The sequence below is a fragment of the Uloborus diversus genome, chromosome 9 (assembly GCF_026930045.1).
Source record: "Uloborus diversus isolate 005 chromosome 9, Udiv.v.3.1, whole genome shotgun sequence".
Taxonomy (NCBI): Eukaryota; Metazoa; Arthropoda; class Arachnida; order Araneae; family Uloboridae; genus Uloborus; species Uloborus diversus.
This window is the reverse complement of record NC_072739.1, coordinates 74560807-74579011: the sequence shown is the minus strand read 5'-3', so window position 1 is coordinate 74579011 and position 18205 is coordinate 74560807. Positions and strand designations below refer to the sequence as shown.

The following is an 18205-nucleotide window of genomic DNA, read 5'->3' as shown; positions in this document are numbered from 1 at the left end:
CCTGTACATAGTGTAAATAAATTTCCTGTATTTTTTTTAATCAAGAACTGTGTCATCCTTTCAAGAAAGTTGGAAGCCGCACCGAATCCGTTACAATTTGGCGCCCAACGCTGGGCTTCTTCTGGACTTTCTTGGAGTAAGTGTGACTTTGGACATTTTTTTCATAAAAACTTTTTGAATTTGGACTTTATTTTTATGGTGATTACTCGCGCAATGGATGAACAATTAAAACAACTTCTTGACGCAATCAACTCTGTGAAGGGTGATATGGCGGCTAATCAAAAACAATTAAAAAATGATATGGCGGCTAATCAAGAACAATTAAAAAATGATATGGCGGCTAATCAAGAACAATTAAAAAATGATATGGCGGCTAATCAAGAACAATTAAAAAATGATATGATGGCTAATCAAGAACAATTAAAAAGTGATTTGACTGCAAGTTTTACTGCAAATCAAGAGCAATTAAAAAATGATATGGCGGCTAATCAAGAACAATTGAAAAATGACATTGCGGCTAATCAAGAACAATTGAAAAGTGATTTAATGGTGCTGAAAAATGATTTAGCTTCTAACCAAGAGGAAACTAAAAACGACCTTACTTCGGTAAAGACTGTGATGGAAAATAAATTTAATGAGATAGAGCATCGAGTTGATGCTATTGAAGTGAAGTTTGAAGCAGTTGAAGGCCGATTCATCGCAGTAGAAATTAAAATCGAAGAGAAATTTGAAGAAAAATTGAGTACCGTTGAAGGCCGATGCAATGCTGTAGAAAATAAATTGGAAGAAGAAGATAGAAAATTTCATCAACTTAAAGAAGACATCTTTAAAGACCTGGAAAGGAGATTGGCGACCGCGGAAAGCTGCTCTGTACAGTTTGGCGCTCCCACATCGGTTGCTCGACCGTCCATTAAACTTGCCACCTTTGATGGGAAAACTTCGTGGCAGGTTTACAAAACTCAATTCATGATAGTGGCGGAAGCGAACGGATGGGACTCTGCTACCAAGGCCTGCCATCTTGCAGCATCCCTGAGAGGTGACGCAGCGGACATTCTTCAGACCCTTCCGGACGGCCAGCGCCTGGATTTCGCCGCCCTCACATCTGCGTTGGAGCTTCGCTTCGGTGAGAAGTGCCAGAAAGATTTCGGCCGACTCCAGTTGAAGTCCCGTTTCCAGAAAACTGGGGAAACCCTGCAAGAGCTTGTGGCGGACATCGAGAGACTGTCTCATCTTGCTTTTTGCGACTGCCCTGCGGATGTTCGGGACAACCTGGCACTCAATTACTACATCGACGGGGTTCGAGATCCGGAAATCCAGAAAGCGCTACGGATGGCGGATGTCAAAGACCTGAATTCTGCTGTTGTGTATGCGATGAAGTTGGAGGCCGCTCAGCAAGCAACCCGCAAGGATCGCCATTCAATCCGCGGCGTGAAAACTGATGAGCTTGATCCAGTTTCGTCACGTTTTGATGAACTTGAAAAGCAAATGAAAGAAATTGCAGGAACCCTCAAAAGGATTTCGGCTCCCAAGGACCAACCACTTAAATCGACAACCACTTAAGTGCTGGAAATGCGGCGGCGAGGGTCACTTACGAAGAAACTGTGAAGCTCGCCAAGAAACCAGAGGGAGGAGCACCTCTCCCTCTCAGGTCCAGGAAAACTAAGCCATGGCAATCTCGCGGGGCGGAGGTCGCCAAATTGGAATGAGCCCCATCTTAAAGTTTTCCAGATTTCATCGACGAGTGGCAGCAGTAATGGACTGTTTGTTTACGCATATGTAAACGGGTTTTCCTGCGAACTGATTATTGACACTGGAGCCAATGTTACAATCATTAGAACAGATGTAGCTCGTCAATTTGGACTCGACATTCTATGGACGCCGCCCTGTGTTACCCTCCAAACTGTGACAGGTGACAAGATCGAGATTGAAGGTAATGTAAACTTAGAAATTGTGTTTGGAAATGCCACTTACCATTATACGGCATTCGTTGCTGATATCACGGACCCCTTCATTCTCGGATTGGACTTTTTAAAGAAGTATGACTTCAACCTCGACTTCAAGACTAATGAGCTGCACTCGACGAGAGAAGACATAGCCGTTTTCCCCGCAGAAAGTGATGTAAAGTCCGCTCATCAAATAATAGCCCAAACAGATTTATCGATTCCCTCAAGGTCAGAATCATTGATACCTGGCTCCATTGAAGAAAACAACAGCTTTAGATTCGGCCTCATTGAATACCCTAACCTAAACAATAACCTAAAAGGAGTGCTGGTAGCATCGACGCTTGTGGATCTTTCTAAGGATGTAATTCCTGTGAGAGTCGCCAACGTGAGTGAAAGGCCAAGGAATATCCGAAAGGGTGAAGTGTTGGCAACTTGTACTCCAGTAAACTGCATCATTAGAAGAATCAATTTCCCCGAGACTGTGTCTTCTGGGTCCTTGACATCGAAGTTAATTGGGAGTGCGTCATTATCGAAAGATCAAAGAACTGCTGCGGAACAATTGGTGGACGACTTCAAGCATCTGTTTTCATCTACATCGGAGGATGTTGGCCGTACGAATTTAACGCAGCATAGGATTTACACTGGAGAATACTCCCCTATTAAACAGCATCCAAGACGACTACCGTTCGCCATGAAGGAAAGAGGTTGAGACCCTCCTGAAAGAGATGCAGGAGAATGATGTCATCGAACCTTCGTCCAGTCCTTGGGCCTCTCCCATCGTCTTGGTCCGAAAGAAAGATGGCTCCACCAGATTTTGTGTCGATTACCGACGGCTGAATGAAATCACCAAGAAAGACAGTTACCCTCTTCCACGGATAGACGACACCTTGGACACTCTTTCCGGACACAAGTGGTTTTCGACCCTGGACTTGAAGAGCGGCTACTGGCAGGTTGAGATACACCCTGATGACCGAGAGAAGACAGCGTTTACAACTGGACAAGGCTTATGGCAGTTTAAAGTGATGCCTTTCGGCCTCTGCAATGCACCAGCTACGTTCGAGCGTCTTATGGAGACAGTGTTAAGAGGACTTTCCTACGAATCCTGTCTGGTCTAAGATGATATCATCATCGTGGGACGCAGCTTCGATGAACATCTGGCTAATCTTAGGAAAGTGCTGCAAAAGCTTAAGGAAGCCAATCTGAAGTTAAGCCCGTCCAAATGTAATTTGTTCCGCCGGGAAGTGAACTACCTTGGTCACATCATCTCTTCTGAGGGTGTACAAACCGATCCAGAAAAGGTATCTGCGGTCAAGAGTTGGGAGTCTTCCCGAAAACATCCATCAGCTGCGAAGTTTCCTGGGGCTCTGTACGTACTACAGGAAGTTTGTGAAGGGTGTTTCCAACATTGCACGTCCTTTGCATAAGCTGACGGAAAGCAAGTAAAAGTTTGGATGGTCCAAAGAATGCGAAGATGCATTTCTACAACTGAAGGAGGCTTTAACATCAACGCCGATTCTCTCATATCCTCAGCCTGGAAAATCCTTCATCCTAGACACTGATGCGAGCCACGAAGGCATTGGAGCTGTTTTGTCCCAAGAAATTGACGGCAATGAACATGTCATCACTTACTGGAGCAAATGCTTATCAAAGTCGGAGCGAAATTACTGCGTCACCAGAAAGGAGTTACTGGCCATAGTGAAAGCTGTAGAACACTTCCATCATTACCTCTACGGCCGAAAATTTCTGCTTCGGACAGATCATGCCTCGTTAACTTGGCTTTTGAACTTCAGGAATCCAGAAGGCCAGATAGCCAGGTGGATACAGCGGCTCCAGGAATATGACATGGAGATCAAGCACCGAAAAGGGTTGTCTCACGGAAATGCAGACGCTTTATCAAGGAGACCCTGTCCTGAGAACTGCAATTATTGTTCCCGAATCGAGAAACAGTATGGAACGACTAGCCCTACTGCCTATCAGGTGACAGTGACTCCAACATCTTCAGAACCTGATCCATGGAGTGACGACCAAGTTCGAAAAGATCAACTTGAAGACCCCGACATAAAACCAATTTTGGAGTTCATGGAGAGTGACAGTCGGCGACCTAGCTGGCAGGACATTTCCATCTTTAGTCCTGCAACAAAAAGATACTGGGCTTTATGGAACTCGCTCCATTTACGGAACGGCGTGCTACACCGAAAATGGGAATCTGATGACGGCAAAACATCTAGGTGGCAGTTACTACTTCCCCGATCAAGGATTTCAGATGTTCTGAAAGAAATACATAGTAGTGCAACTGGAGGACATTTTGGTTTGTTGAAAACCCTCAATAAAGTTCGGGAGCGCTTCTTCTGGAGCAAGGCGAAGGATGACGTGGAGAAGTGGTGCCATTCTTGTGATGCCTGTTCTGCTCGTAAAGGACCGAAGAAAAGAAGCAAAGGGAAGCTACATCTATACAACGTTGGAGCTCCTTTCGAACGAATTGGGATCGACATCCTGGGTCCTCTACCAAGAACTGCTGATGGGAACAAATACATTCTTGTTTCTATCGACTACTTCACCAAATGGCCCGAAGCGTATCCCATTCCAGATCAAGAGGCTACCACCGTAGCAGAGACTCTGGTCCAACATTGGATTTCGAGATACGGAACACCTTTGCAGATTCATTCCGATCAAGGGAGGAATTTCATCTCTGCTGTGTTTAAGGGCCTATGTCAAATTCTCGGAATTGAGAAAACTGGGACAACACCACTACACCCACAATCGGACGGCATGGTGGAGAGATTTAACCGCACAATCCTGAATAATCTCTCGCTTATGGTATCCAGAAATCAACAGGATTGGGACAAGAAGCTACCTTTGTTCCTGCTGGCCTACCGCAGTGCTGTCCACGAGATTACCGGATATGCCCCACCTCAGATGCTCTTCGGACGAGAGCTTCGGCAACCTTGTGACCTCATCTTCGGTCGTCCTCCGGATGCGCCTGCATCGCCTGAGGAGTACATCCAGGATCTCCAGGCCCGGTTGGAAGACGTTCATAACTTCGCACGAGAGCGAATCAACATCGCGGCGGAGAAGATGAAGACCCGATACGACACAAGGTCTACTGGACATGAATTCAACAAAGGCGACAAAGTTTGGTTATGGAATCCCATCCGACGGAAAGGTCTGTCACCCAAATTGCAGTCGCATTGGGATGGACCCTACAAAGTCCTTAACCGACTAAATGACGTCGTAGTGAGGATCCAAAAATCACCTAATGCAAAACCTAGGGTTGTACATTATGATCGGTTAGCCCCATACTATGGCCATAGTTCATGAGTATTACGTAAACAACCATGGTTGATAACATAAAAGTTGTAGATAATTTTTTTTTGCTTTTAATGTTTAGTAATATTTCTTGTTATTATTGTGTCTCCTATGCATTATTGGTTATTATTTAATGTGTGTATTTGTGAACTTGTGATAGACTTGTGTTTGCACCCTTTCTGGGGATTGTACTGCCCGGGACGTGCAGTCCTTAGGAAGGGGGCAATGTTACAAATCCTGTAAAAAGTAATTATTGTAGTAACGTAACCTGTAAATAGTTTCCCGTAATGAATATACAACCCCTTTTCATTCGGCTAAAGTATACAACCCCCTATTCTTTTTTTTTTCTTATTTCATTCACTGATTTTATCAATGAAAGTGTAGTTGTAGAACGTTGTAGCATTTTCTGGAATCTTTGAGAGATTTCTTTTCGGTGTGTATATAAACCGTTAGCGATGGATAAAAAGTTAGTTTCGATTGAGAATTTGTATTGAGAGGGTGTATTAGCTCTGTTTCTAGCGAGGCATTTCGCTGTGTTGTTTTCGTATTTGGAAGTAAATACGTGTGTAAACGTTGAGTTTACAGTGTTGTGTGATAATTGCTTAATTGCTGATGAATAATTTAGCAGTTGTTGACGCTCTTTCCTGTACATAGTGTAAATAAATTTCCTGTATTTTGTTTAATCAAGAACTGTGTCATCCTTTCAAGAAAGTTGGAAGCCGCACCGAATCTGTTACAATAATTTCCCCAAATAGTTCAGTGTGGCAAATTGGGAAAAACTGGAAAAAGACACTGAATTTTCTAAGGAAAGTTGTGAGAAATTCCTGAAAACTACATACTGCTCACAGATTGTTTTTATGACATGAAAAAAAGAAAAACTACGCCTTAAAAAATAAATTTTAAATTATAACTTGTAAGAACTTTCACAAGAAAGGAAACAAAGAACCTCAAATAAGGAAAACTTTCCAGTCTGCTTTTGTAGAACTACTTACTCATAAAATTATAAGACTGCAACTCTAGGTTACACTTCCCTAATGCAATCTAACAAACAATTTAGAGAAAAATTTAAGACTTCAAAAAGGTTTTCATAAACCAATAAAGTAAGTTGGAAAAAAAAATAAAATCTGCTATCAAGAAAAGCAAATGAGACATCTTTAAAATTAATGGTAAAAATGTTGTTGCGGCACTTCAAAAGTAGAATAGTATTTAATTTATAGGCAGGTTTCTCCCCCCCCCTCTTCGTGAATTTTGAAAAATTCTGTAAATAATTAAAAGTTCAAAAGTGAGAGGAAAAACTTCAAGACAAATGAAAAGAACAATAGATATACCAGGAAAGTCATCAAAATTGAACACTCATCAGCTCTTCTAAGGTCATAGTCAAAAAGCAAATTCTAGATACTCAAACCCTTTTCAAAATTCAACAAGAAGTTTCTATTTCTGTTTGTAAAATTTAAATTCTGTATTCCTCCTTGTTTTTAACTCATAATTTTATATTTAGCTTAAAATAAATGTTGCTTATGGATGCTTTGTGATCAAAATAAAAATTATAACCATTTTGTAATTCTAGGATAACTTCTTCAAAGTTTATCAGGGGAAGGATAAAAGCTACAAATGCAGAAAAGCTAAAATAAAGGTGCCATAAAGGTCTGTTCAAGATAACAAGGTTCGGCAGCACGAGTACAATCGTAACAAAAACAGACATAGAAACTATTTTGAATCCAGAAAAACTCACTTTGCTGAAATAGTTTACTGAAGAATTTTAATACTCGAGTCCCATAAACAGGGCTAAGGTTGCTGTTTGCAGCTGAGAGTAGGATGTTAACCATATCTGAAATGAAAAAGAGAAATTGTACATAAGTAGTTTATTACTTACACATGAAAATTGATATAGAAGTAGTTGTAGGATCAAACATTTTGATGCAATTACAAATCAAGAGAAAAATATTTAGCCCAATAGCTTTAATTTTCATGGTTTATTCCAACTTTTTTATATTAAAATTAAGAATTCACAACACTCAAAATCTAAAATAATAATATTAACAATAAAATAATTCTGTTTGTTGTGGCTATTGCCGAAACTTACTCTATATTCCCCATGAATGCACATTAGTTACATATCACAGCAACTACAAAAAATTGTTCCCTAAGCCGCATTACAAAATTATGCCCAATAGTAAACAAATTAGCTTGCTTCTAGTCCTGGTGGAATTTCCAAGTGGAATTATTGCAGCAAAACTTCTAAGACAGCAAACTTCAATGTCTCGTCTTCAGTTCCAATGAAACAACCACATGACGATGAATACAACAGATGCCACTTTCATATTAAAGCTTTCAGTAGTAATCTTAAGTTTTCAGTGCTTAGCATTAGTTTTTAACATCTGACAAATACAGATGCAACAAACAACTATTCAATATTGAAAGAAAAAACTTATATAAATTTGTATTACAGTTGGAAAAAAATATAATCCTGCTTCTACCCCCAACCCCTCCTTCCCAGCACTTAGAACAAAATCCATTCCCTCTTAATCAAAATATACATCACAATTTGAATAAAATAAAAATCTTACCCTTCTAATAAAGAAAAAAGAATTGGATTGCAATACTGATACATTTGGAGCAAATTGGCCACAAACTTTCAATTGGCAATTATACTTACCATTATCTCCATCATCGGTGAAAAAAGTCTCCATGGCTTTTTTTCCAGCACTTTTATCCAGTAGGCTTTCCATGAATTTCAAGCATTCATGCAATATCCGTTCATCTACGTCACTAAAAAAGCATTGCAAAGCAATTTATAATTGTGACTTTCAAATCAACAATTTAAAATTAAGTCATGAAGAAATAATTTTTACTGAAACACATACCTTTCCTTACTGGAATGGTTAATGAGCAAATCATAACTTTGTGTCAGAACCTCAAAATAATTAAAAGACAGGTGCTCATCCCCATCTGGAGCCCCAATGAGGCGTTCCAAGGCCAAAGTCGTCTAAAAAAAAGGTTCTGTTTTAAAATAGTAAAAATATGGTCATTTCTAAAAAAAAATTGTACAATTTAAAATCCTTTTTCTAATGAGAGGGGAAAAAGTAGAATCTCTTTAAATTAGAATCAACTTGTGAACAAGCATTCTCAATGATTTAATTATTATAATTAGAACCGCTTAAGAACTCCTATTTTTTTTCATCAAAATATGCATGAAAAACATGTTTTTGTTTTCAACTGTTTGAAAGAAAAGTAATCTAACACAATATTTTCATCAGCAAAATTAATTTCAGATCAGAAAAAAAAAAGGATCAAAAAAGCAAAAATTCTAGTCTTATGAAAATTGATTTTGATTACAGTAAATCTTTACTAATAATAAAGCTGAAAGTCTCCCTGTCTGGATATCTGGATCTCTGTGACGCGCATAGCGCCTACACTGTTTGGCCGATTTTCATGAAATTTGGCACACAATTACTTTGTACTATGGGGGTGTGCACCTTGAAACGATTTTTCGAAAATTTGATTTTGTTCTTTTTAACCCCCGACACACAAAGGAAGGGAGTTATAAGTTTGACCTGTCTGTGTATCTGTGTGTCTGTCTGTGGCACTTTAGTGCCTAAATGGATGGACTGATTTTGAAAAAAAAAAAATTGTTTGAAAGGAGAGTTGATCGAGAGTGTTCTTAGCTAGGTTGCATCTTTGGATGACATTAATTAATGAAGATATTAATTAAAAACCTCTATAAGGTTTTTCATGATTATTGCAGTAAAAAAAAACACAGTTAAAATTTTTAAAATTCAATATCAAAATAAAGAGAATTTTTTTTCTGCATCTCATAGAATGTGTTTGGAACATCCATGTTTCATAGAATTCGAATTATAACGTTTTTTAAAAGCAGATTTTAATGACGGCTAAGCCATTATTCATGCGATTGATAACCAAATTCATTGTTGGCCAACAAGGAAATAAAACGCAATGAGTAATGACTTTGACAATTTTGCATCTTTACTTATGATAAAGCTGAAAGTCTCTCTGTCTGTCAGGATCTCTGTGACGTGCATAGCGCCTAGACCGTTCGGCCGATTTTCATGAAATTTGGCACAGGGTTAGTTTGTAACATGGGGGTGTGCACCTCGAAGCGATTTTTCGCAAATTCCACATGGTTCTTTTTCTATTCCAATTTTAGGAACAAAATTATCATAAGACGAACGAGTAAATTACGAAATTATCATAACGTGGAATTGTAACATGGGCACAAGCCAATTGGCAAGATATGAAATTATCCTAACGCGGAACCCTAACATGGGTACAAGCCAATTGGCGAGAAAATTCACCATACATTATTTGTAAATATACAAGTGAGCCAAAAGACCTTTTAATTTTTCTATTACGGGCAAAGCCATGTGGGTACCACTAGTAAAAAATAAAATTCAGTCTTAAAAAAATGTTGAAGTACAAATATTTTATTTATTAGCATATTCATTCTTGTTACTCTTTTTGAAGTTATTAAGTAAAATTTCTCAGGAAAATCAACAGAAACATAATTTTGAAAAAAAAATCTATAACTTGCAAAAGTTTGAAGTACTGCAAATTAGTGGGAGTTGAGTGCACAATTATTAAGAAGGATAAAAGGTTTTTGCCACTACAAAAACCAACCCCATTTATTCCTTACATAATCTCCGACAGATTCAGTAGTTGCATCCAAAAGCAGAGGAAGCATGACTCGAATCATCTCTTTGGAGCTGTTACTTTCAGGACACCATCTGTAAAAAAAGAAAAAATGCAAAATGGGTTTCAAATTGTCTCTTATCATACTTAAAATTGACATAATAAATCGCAATTTTAAAACAGTTATCAATTGGAAGACATTTTTCTATGTTGTTTAACACATACAATGAAACCTGTGTAAGATAAACCAATTGCGGTGTAGTACATTAGTGGTCAATTATAGAGGGTAGTGATTTAAAAAAATTAGTTTGTCCTTTCTACACCATGCATACATTTTTATAATAATAAAAACAATTTTTAATTTATTTAAATTTTTAACATTACTTTAAAATTCCAAATAAATATTTTATTTAACAATTATCTGATTTATATTAAATATTATAAACCAGAGTGACTTATAAATTTGAAGTTGAAATAATTAGTTTAAATTAAGTATACATATGTTATTTGTTCTGAAAAGTCTATTTGATAAAAATAACTCCTAAAAATAGATAATCAATTCAAAATATTGTTTTTTGTTTGGCTTTTCTTATCATTATTAACATAAGACATTTTTCAACAAACTATTTCTTTATTGCACTCTACTAAACTTAATCCAACTTATCTTACATTACAGCATAAACAATGTTTTGGATTTTTTCCCCAAAAGAATTAGATATTTAAAATAGTCAACTTACAAAGGGTTTTTACAATACTCATTGCCTCATTTGATTTATATTAGTAATCAATGTAGGTGATTGAGTTGCAAAAGTTTTCTTTTATTATTTAAAATAGGAGTAATTCCATATTTGACAAACGAAGTCAACTTAGGCAGGTTGTCAACTTTACAGGTTTTACTGACTACAGAAAAAATTCAAATCAGAACAACGAAGAACACAGTGTTTAAGAGAAAAGTGAGAAAATAATTTTAAGATGTCTAAGGTCGTTGAAATAAAATTTTCCCTATTCAGAGGGCCATGCAGCGGATTGATTGCACAGGTCATAATAACTTGAAATTTAGACATCCTGCATTTGACATTTATTTAAGAAAAAAATGTTCAAGAATTACTAATATGTGTCATTAAAACACACACAGGGGGGGGGGGGAGTCTACATAATTTCTGTGTGAGTTGTGGTTTTACACAACCATTTACATTCGCTAATAGTTCTACAGTGAAATGCAATAAGCATTAACTACTTGTGTAAGCAAACTAAATAATAATCTGTTCCATTTGTGATAATGCTGTGCGTTTTCTCAGTTAGCCTGATCATTCATTTCTCAAAGCTAAAAAGCACAAGGACCAAGAACAAACCATCAAATGAACTTTATTAAACACAAATGCTTAACAATGATTTATTTTGAATACTTCACTCCTAGCTATAAATTATAATGAAACATAAAAGCATAATATTCAAATGCTTTCATAATACGAATTAAATCAATAATTTCTTTACTTACATTATCAGATCACCAGCAAAACGAACTAAAGTGTGCAGTAGCCTTTTCAAATTTGGACTTATTGTGAATCTTCCTTGACCTTCAAAAAAGATTTAATTCAGAAATTAAGCAGTATAGTTTTTAAAAACTATAAATTTGAGGTTAAAACCATAAACAATGTTGAAACAATTTCATTGAAAAAAAAGTTTGACAAAACATACACAAGTAAAACAGCATTTTAAAAGCAAATTTACATTATCCTTTTTAAGATGTGGATGAGCTGAATAGATCAACTTACTTGATAAAGAGTTCATGTGAGAATTTTCAATGGATGATATGTAACTTTCTGATGGTATGATATCATTGGCAAAATCATTTCTCTATGGAAAGAAAAAGGAGAAAAAATAAAACTAGAGATAGTTGGACTTCAAATAGATTAAGTATTTGTTTCAAAAAACAGAAAGCTTTCTTTTATTAAATGCAATGGTAGATATATGTAAAATAGCAGTCAAAGAACTTTACTAAGAAAGGAGTAAAATAAGACAACGTGTGTACCAGTACAATTAAAAGTAATTAAAAAGTTAAAAACTCAGCAAAGAGCTGTTTCGAGTTCATAAAAACCAAGACTCTTCATTAGTGGATAAAAAAATGGTTCATAAAGTCTGAACCAACAGTCAAGTGAACCAGACAGTGGTTCACTCAAAAAGAGCTGTTTGCAGCATTTTTAACTCTTTATAATTGCTTTTATTGGTACTGGTATACCAGTTGTCATATTTTACTTAATAGAACATGCAATCATAGTTCAGTCTTGAAATATTGATTAAAGTCCCCTTACTTTTGCAAAAATGAAATGAATTTTAAGAAGTTTGAATTTTCTTAGTTAAAAAATTGATAGATGTATTCACAAAACGTCAAACAATTATTTTCAATGATTTCAAGTGTTTAATTTCATTCAAAGTGACAACTCAATATGGAATTACAAGTTCTTTTTTTTTATGCTTCTTTGCTGGTTAATGGCATTTGTTAATAATGATGCATTCCAAAGTTCATAATACTTACAATTTTTTCGAATATACTTTTCGCATCACTAATTAAGCACTTTAAGGACAATAGAAATACAAAAATTTAACTGTATGAAAAAAAAAATGATGGACAAGGAAACATTTATAGTATGGATATTCATACGCACCCATGCAGTTGTAGTTACTGTGTAAGAATTCCACTGTCCCAAGACAGACCTGAGCAAGGGAGGCAGGAAATCAGCAATGGCTGAGGTGAAAGTGGACACTTTAGATGTCCCACCAGATGCCATGCGCAAAACAGTGTTGTATGCTTGCAGGGTTTTCGGGCTTGGAGATGGAGAGGACTGTGCCGCATTTGTTGACATGTCTGAAAACTGGTGCAGGAGGTTCCACCTTTTAAAACACATCAAGTGATTCTTAAGACACTTTCATTTTAATAACATTTAAATGGAAAGTAATAGGTGCTTGATGGCATCTTTTAGATGTATTAAAGAATACAAAATTCCAATTGCTTTTATTTAAGATAGTAAAATTATGATTGTAGTTGAAATAATAAATTCAAAATAATTAATAATAATAAATTCATAACAGAATAGAACAAAAGAAAGATAAAAATATGATGACCTAACAAAACAATGTGAACTTAAAAAGTTAATTTACCTAATGCAAGAAGACAACATTTCAATAGATTGCAATATTATTGGCAACATCTCTTGAGCCAATTCTTTAGCTTCAGTATTTGCATTCTCACTCTAGAAGGGAAGAAAATGGATAAATGAATCAAATTTTAAGTTCTAACATTTAGATATTTCTAAGCTCAATGGAAAAAAAAAATGTTGAGATGAGATCAATCTTAAAGTTGAAGCTTAAGTAGAATGAAATTCATAGAATGACCGACTATGAAAAATAATAGGCTTTAAGCTAAGAATCTCATTACAATCGTAGGACTCTAAACTGACAGGTAATTGCAATGAGATGAAACTAGGTGTGAGCAGTTAAATATATAAGGGGGAACATACTAACTAAGCAAGAATAATAGTGCCGGTGGGACGTAAAGGGCAGTATCTGCAAATTTCCGGGGGGTTTTTTTTGTCATCTGTTGTACTTGAGCTTTATTCTACCAGCTTGCATCTTTGGTTTCTGCTGAAAAAAAGCATGAAAAAAGTGCAAAATTCCAACACTTCCCTATTGCTGTATGAAGACTGAAACGCATTTCTTCAAATAACTGAAAAACTCATTTTTGCAAATAATGTCCTTTACTTTCCCATGGCAGAATACATCAATGGGGTAAGCAATCGTTAAAGATAGAATGAAAAAAGATAGATAAGCATGATAAGTGTTACCAGGGGTTTCGAGAAATATTCATCAAGGGCCACTTGAACTTTTGCAACAGCACATTCAATGAGGAAAACATCAAAGAGGCGAGGTATTTGCTCTTTAGAACAGGGTTCAGAAGATGAAGATGGGATACGTTGAAGCTGTAACAGGAAAAAAACCATGAGACAAGTTAAAATTAAGGTGAACATTAATCATACATAATGTAATAGATTATTTTTATTAAGAAATATGTAGAGTATCACAGTTGAAAATGTACAAGAACATTACAAAGCCATGAAGTTTCACTATATAGTAAGGAAATTTGCATTGTTGAATTAAAAAACCTGGGCCTCGTTTTCAAAACGGCCTTTGCACCCTTTTTTCTGTTAGGATGACTGATTTAGTTTATCTATTTTTCTTCTTAAAATGTACTGCAGCCTACAGCAGGCCAAGCCTATTTTGAAAAGAGTCTTTTAACACAGTAAGTTATTTTTTTCTAACAGTAAAATGTACTTCATCTGATTGATCTCTAACTCGAACAGGATCAGTGAACTAATTAAATTCTCAGGTTCAATTTAGATACCCACATGTTTAATATTATAATATTGGAAAGCAACAAATAATTCAAGTCACTGTGTTGCATAAATATGTTCAGATTCTTGGCTTCAGTTAAACAAATAAATGAATAAATAACTGAATTCTAAAACCGCTACCCTATATCTTGAATTAATTTTCTAGTTTCCTTGAATTTTTATCGGTTTTACATGAGTAATTTTTATATACTCTGAAAAACATCACAATAAAGGACTCATATAGTTAAAATATGTTTTTAATACCTTTTAAGTTGAGTTTTGCAGGTGATACTCACCTAACAAGAAAAATCTGAGACCATTGCATAAAATTCTAGAATTAAATATGAACAGAAAATAGGCATATTGATAGTTACCAATTTTGTTATTAACTGCTTGGCCACTTTGATATCAAATTTTACAGTGCATGCATTCTTGGCGACAGATCGGGAAAGCACCTCTGCCTTCTGAGTGGTCAGTCCTTGCTTGACCAGTGTGTCCTAAAACAGACATGAAACATTTGTCAAAAAGCATTGCATAGAATGTTTTTTTTTTCCTTTCCCTTTATTCAGAACATATTTGGTTTAAACAGATTAAAATTTAAACCTTCCACACAGTGCTCAAATTTGGTATTAAAAGCTTTGAGAGGCATTTTTTTTTTCACTAAACAAAAGTCAATGCATAATTGTTTGCTGTATTTTTGTCAGTAATAAAGCCTTACTTACAACTTCTTGGTGTATAACAGTTCACAACAAAGTATAAAGTGAGGATAAAAAGCTCGCCTTTCTTAAAGGAAAAACAATAAGATGGAATGGCAAAATCTGGTTTATAGGTGGAAATGGAGGCATCTATTAGCACACCATTACCATGTGGTTTCAATAATGGGTAGGTCCCTAACTTAGAAACGTTTCATACCCTCACCATTGTTGGTACGTCAGAGTTTCTTGTAATTAAAAAAAAAAAAAAAAACCCATGACAAAATTTGAAGTTTCACAAATAGACACAATGAATGAAAAAAGAAAAAAAGCAACAAAAGCTTTTGTTGGATGCTCTTTTATCCATAGGTTCACTTCTTTTTCCTGAAAACAGGGTTGTTTGTAATCCTAAAACATGTGTCTATACTACACCACTCCAGGGTGTTCCGTACTTATCACTACATATATTTTAACCAGTTGGAAAGTGAAATGAAGACAATACTGTTTTTGATCCATATTAAAAGTTTAGCAACTCCAGAACCAGCACCAGAGGTATTGATTAAGAATGGATACTTGGAGGACTTGGTGATTAGGACATAGTTAACAGCTCCAGGCACTGTTAGCTAAGATGGAAGATCTTTGACTGGCTGGTATCAAGGCTGCAACCTTCCAGTAACGGGTCAATCTTACCAATCAAGCCACAACGTCCTGAAGCATGTCTGAAACCTATTTGCAAACTTTGTTTTGCCATGTTTCCATAATTTAGATTACTGAATTTTGATGAACCGAAATTAATTGGTACCAGACAAAAAGAACTGATTTTACAATAAAAGAAACAATGATTGGTTCCGGGTATCTTCAATGTGAAATCTTCATACATGCGTTTCACATTACATAACCATTACTATAACTAAGAAATAATAAATACCTTTGTGCTGAGAAATAACAGGAGATATTCAATGTGTTTTAGCACAAACAAACAGATTACTAAATACCTGCAAATGTTTCGGGTTTTGAGAAACCTCTTTTTCAATTCAAAGTTGTGAGTTTTTGAATGTAAAGACATTCGGTAAAAGGCTTTTACCGGATCTCTTGTCATTACTGTAATTATGTAATAATCTTGAATAGACTTGAACAGATTAAGAGTTTGAAAAAAATAATTTTGAATTAAAAACTGAAGTTATCTCTGGAACATTTTCCAAAATTTCGACACATTTTTTAAAAACCTTCAATCTAAAATTACCTTCATCCAGCCAGAAAACACTTTGTGCGTGGCACGTGAGGCCCAAATAACAGCATGGAGGCACTCAGCATCATTCAATGCAGATGTACCAGTGGAAATAGACTCCAGTGACTGCACAGAAGGGGGTAGGCACAGCAGCAAGCGCCAGGTAATGGACATAGAGTACTGGATTGCACAATAGCCCTGTAAAGAAAAGAGATACATAAAATTATATGCTTCATGATATTTACTGACTTAAATATGAAGCTTCAACATTTGACAACAGGCTGTGTTTCCCCGAACAGCACCATGAACAGCATTGCAGGACAAATATTTCACACCAAAACAGAATTTTAATCCGAAAGATTTTACTTTTAAATTTACATCATTTTATATTTTGCCCAGTTATTTCTATTTATGTAGGCAATTTTATATTCGGTCAGCAAAGAAGATATTGTATAGATGAATGAAGTTATAATGAATGAATGAAGTTATTTCTACAATAAGGAAGAGCAGATAACACACATAACTTCATTAGTGTCCAATCTATGTCACATGATTTTTTTCTAAAAAATAGTGAGACAAAACTGCTCTGGCATAATTAAGGTAAGGTCCATTGCTTAGTTGTTAATTTTCAAGATCTACTTTCCTGAAGCTGTCACTGAAAATTATTGATGAAGTTAAAATCAGGGGTGACAGTGGAATCAAGTAAAATTTTCTGAAGACTGAAATTTTTGGAAACTATGAGAAAGCTCGACAAAACTTCGAAACTCCCAAATATGGAATGAACCTCTCAAAAAACTAAATTACTTATAACTGCTAATTTTTTTAAAAAAAGGAAAAACAAAACCTTTCAGCTTTCGTAAAGAGCAAGGAGTGAAATTAACTCAAACTAAATTTCATATCAAGCTGTTTGGTGCTGATATATTATGGTGGAATGTTAAAATTCTATGAGAAATAACTTGTGTAAAATGTTAAGGAACTTATAAATTTTAGGTTACATTAACGTAACTCTCAGCTTCAGTAACAGGAAAAAAGTTATCTTTTCTTGTTGAAATAAAGCGTTTCTCCGAGTTTTGTAAGGACACTTGCCACACTGTTGTTTTTACGACACTTAAATCAAGAAAAAGAACCAAATTATGATACTCACAAGAAACGAGAGTTGCTCTGATGTGACTCTTTCTGGCATGTCACACTGAGATGCTAAATAAACCAAGTTCTGAATGGAATAATAAAAACTTGGATATTTCAGAATATCTCCGCTGCTCAAAATGAAACTGAGAGCCTGTGTAAGAGAAAAATATTTATTATATTGTTATACCACTTCATCTTGTTAATAACATTTTTCACATATGGGTAACACAATGTTCTATTCCTAACTGTCTATCTGACTGCCTATCAAATAACTTTGATCATACATATATAAACAAACAATTCAGCTGATTTCCAACTGCACGAATTTTTTTAATTAAACCTCTTTTTTTTTTCCAGTTTATACAACTGTTCGACAATATTTGCGCATGGTGCATACGACTTACATGTTTCACTTTTGAAGTCTGCATCTTACTGCTTAAAGTTTGTTATACAAGTACAATATTGAATCCAGACCTGCTAAACTATAATGACAGTGGTACCCACAATAAGGGGTTCATGGCAGAATGCTGCACCATTTAAATTTTTAAAGGGAGGGGGAGGGGGGATTTTAGAGTATTTTTAACTTTATTGTATCTTATTCTTGGGGGGGGGGGGGAGTGCTGTGTACGTTTGAGGGAGGAGCGCAGACGCCCATGGGACAGATTGACATCCGACAATGATGTAGTATTTCGTGAGCAAGTGCAGCGAGACCTTGGACCACAAAACGATCTGAATGGAACTGCTCCCAGAAGGGGGGGGGGGGGGGGTAGCCTTCAAGCAACTAAAATTTAGCATATGTGTGACGGACAAAATACAATAAAACACGTTTGGAACCTCAGAATCTCACAAAACAATGTATTTATTGCAGTTTTG

General features: G+C 35.9%; 1 protein-coding gene across 1 annotated transcript in view; it reads right to left on the bottom strand.

Annotated features, from left to right (window-relative positions):
• The window catches only part of LOC129230100 (E3 ubiquitin-protein ligase UBR4-like), a 163168-nt gene that overhangs the window by 78552 nt on the left and 66411 nt on the right, over positions 1 to 18205 (bottom strand). Inside the window, exons 22-33 of the mRNA XM_054864498.1 lie at positions 17349 to 17483; positions 16220 to 16402; positions 14659 to 14781; positions 13739 to 13873; positions 13056 to 13147; positions 12563 to 12788; positions 11672 to 11753; positions 11395 to 11473; positions 9901 to 9991; positions 8114 to 8235; positions 7906 to 8018; positions 6982 to 7077 (exon numbers count right to left, since the gene is read on the bottom strand). Coding sequence (XP_054720473.1) covers positions 6982 to 7077; positions 7906 to 8018; positions 8114 to 8235; positions 9901 to 9991; positions 11395 to 11473; positions 11672 to 11753; positions 12563 to 12788; positions 13056 to 13147; positions 13739 to 13873; positions 14659 to 14781; positions 16220 to 16402; positions 17349 to 17483 — 1477 coding nt within the window. The remainder of the gene's footprint in view (positions 1 to 6981; positions 7078 to 7905; positions 8019 to 8113; positions 8236 to 9900; positions 9992 to 11394; positions 11474 to 11671; positions 11754 to 12562; positions 12789 to 13055; positions 13148 to 13738; positions 13874 to 14658; positions 14782 to 16219; positions 16403 to 17348; positions 17484 to 18205) is intronic.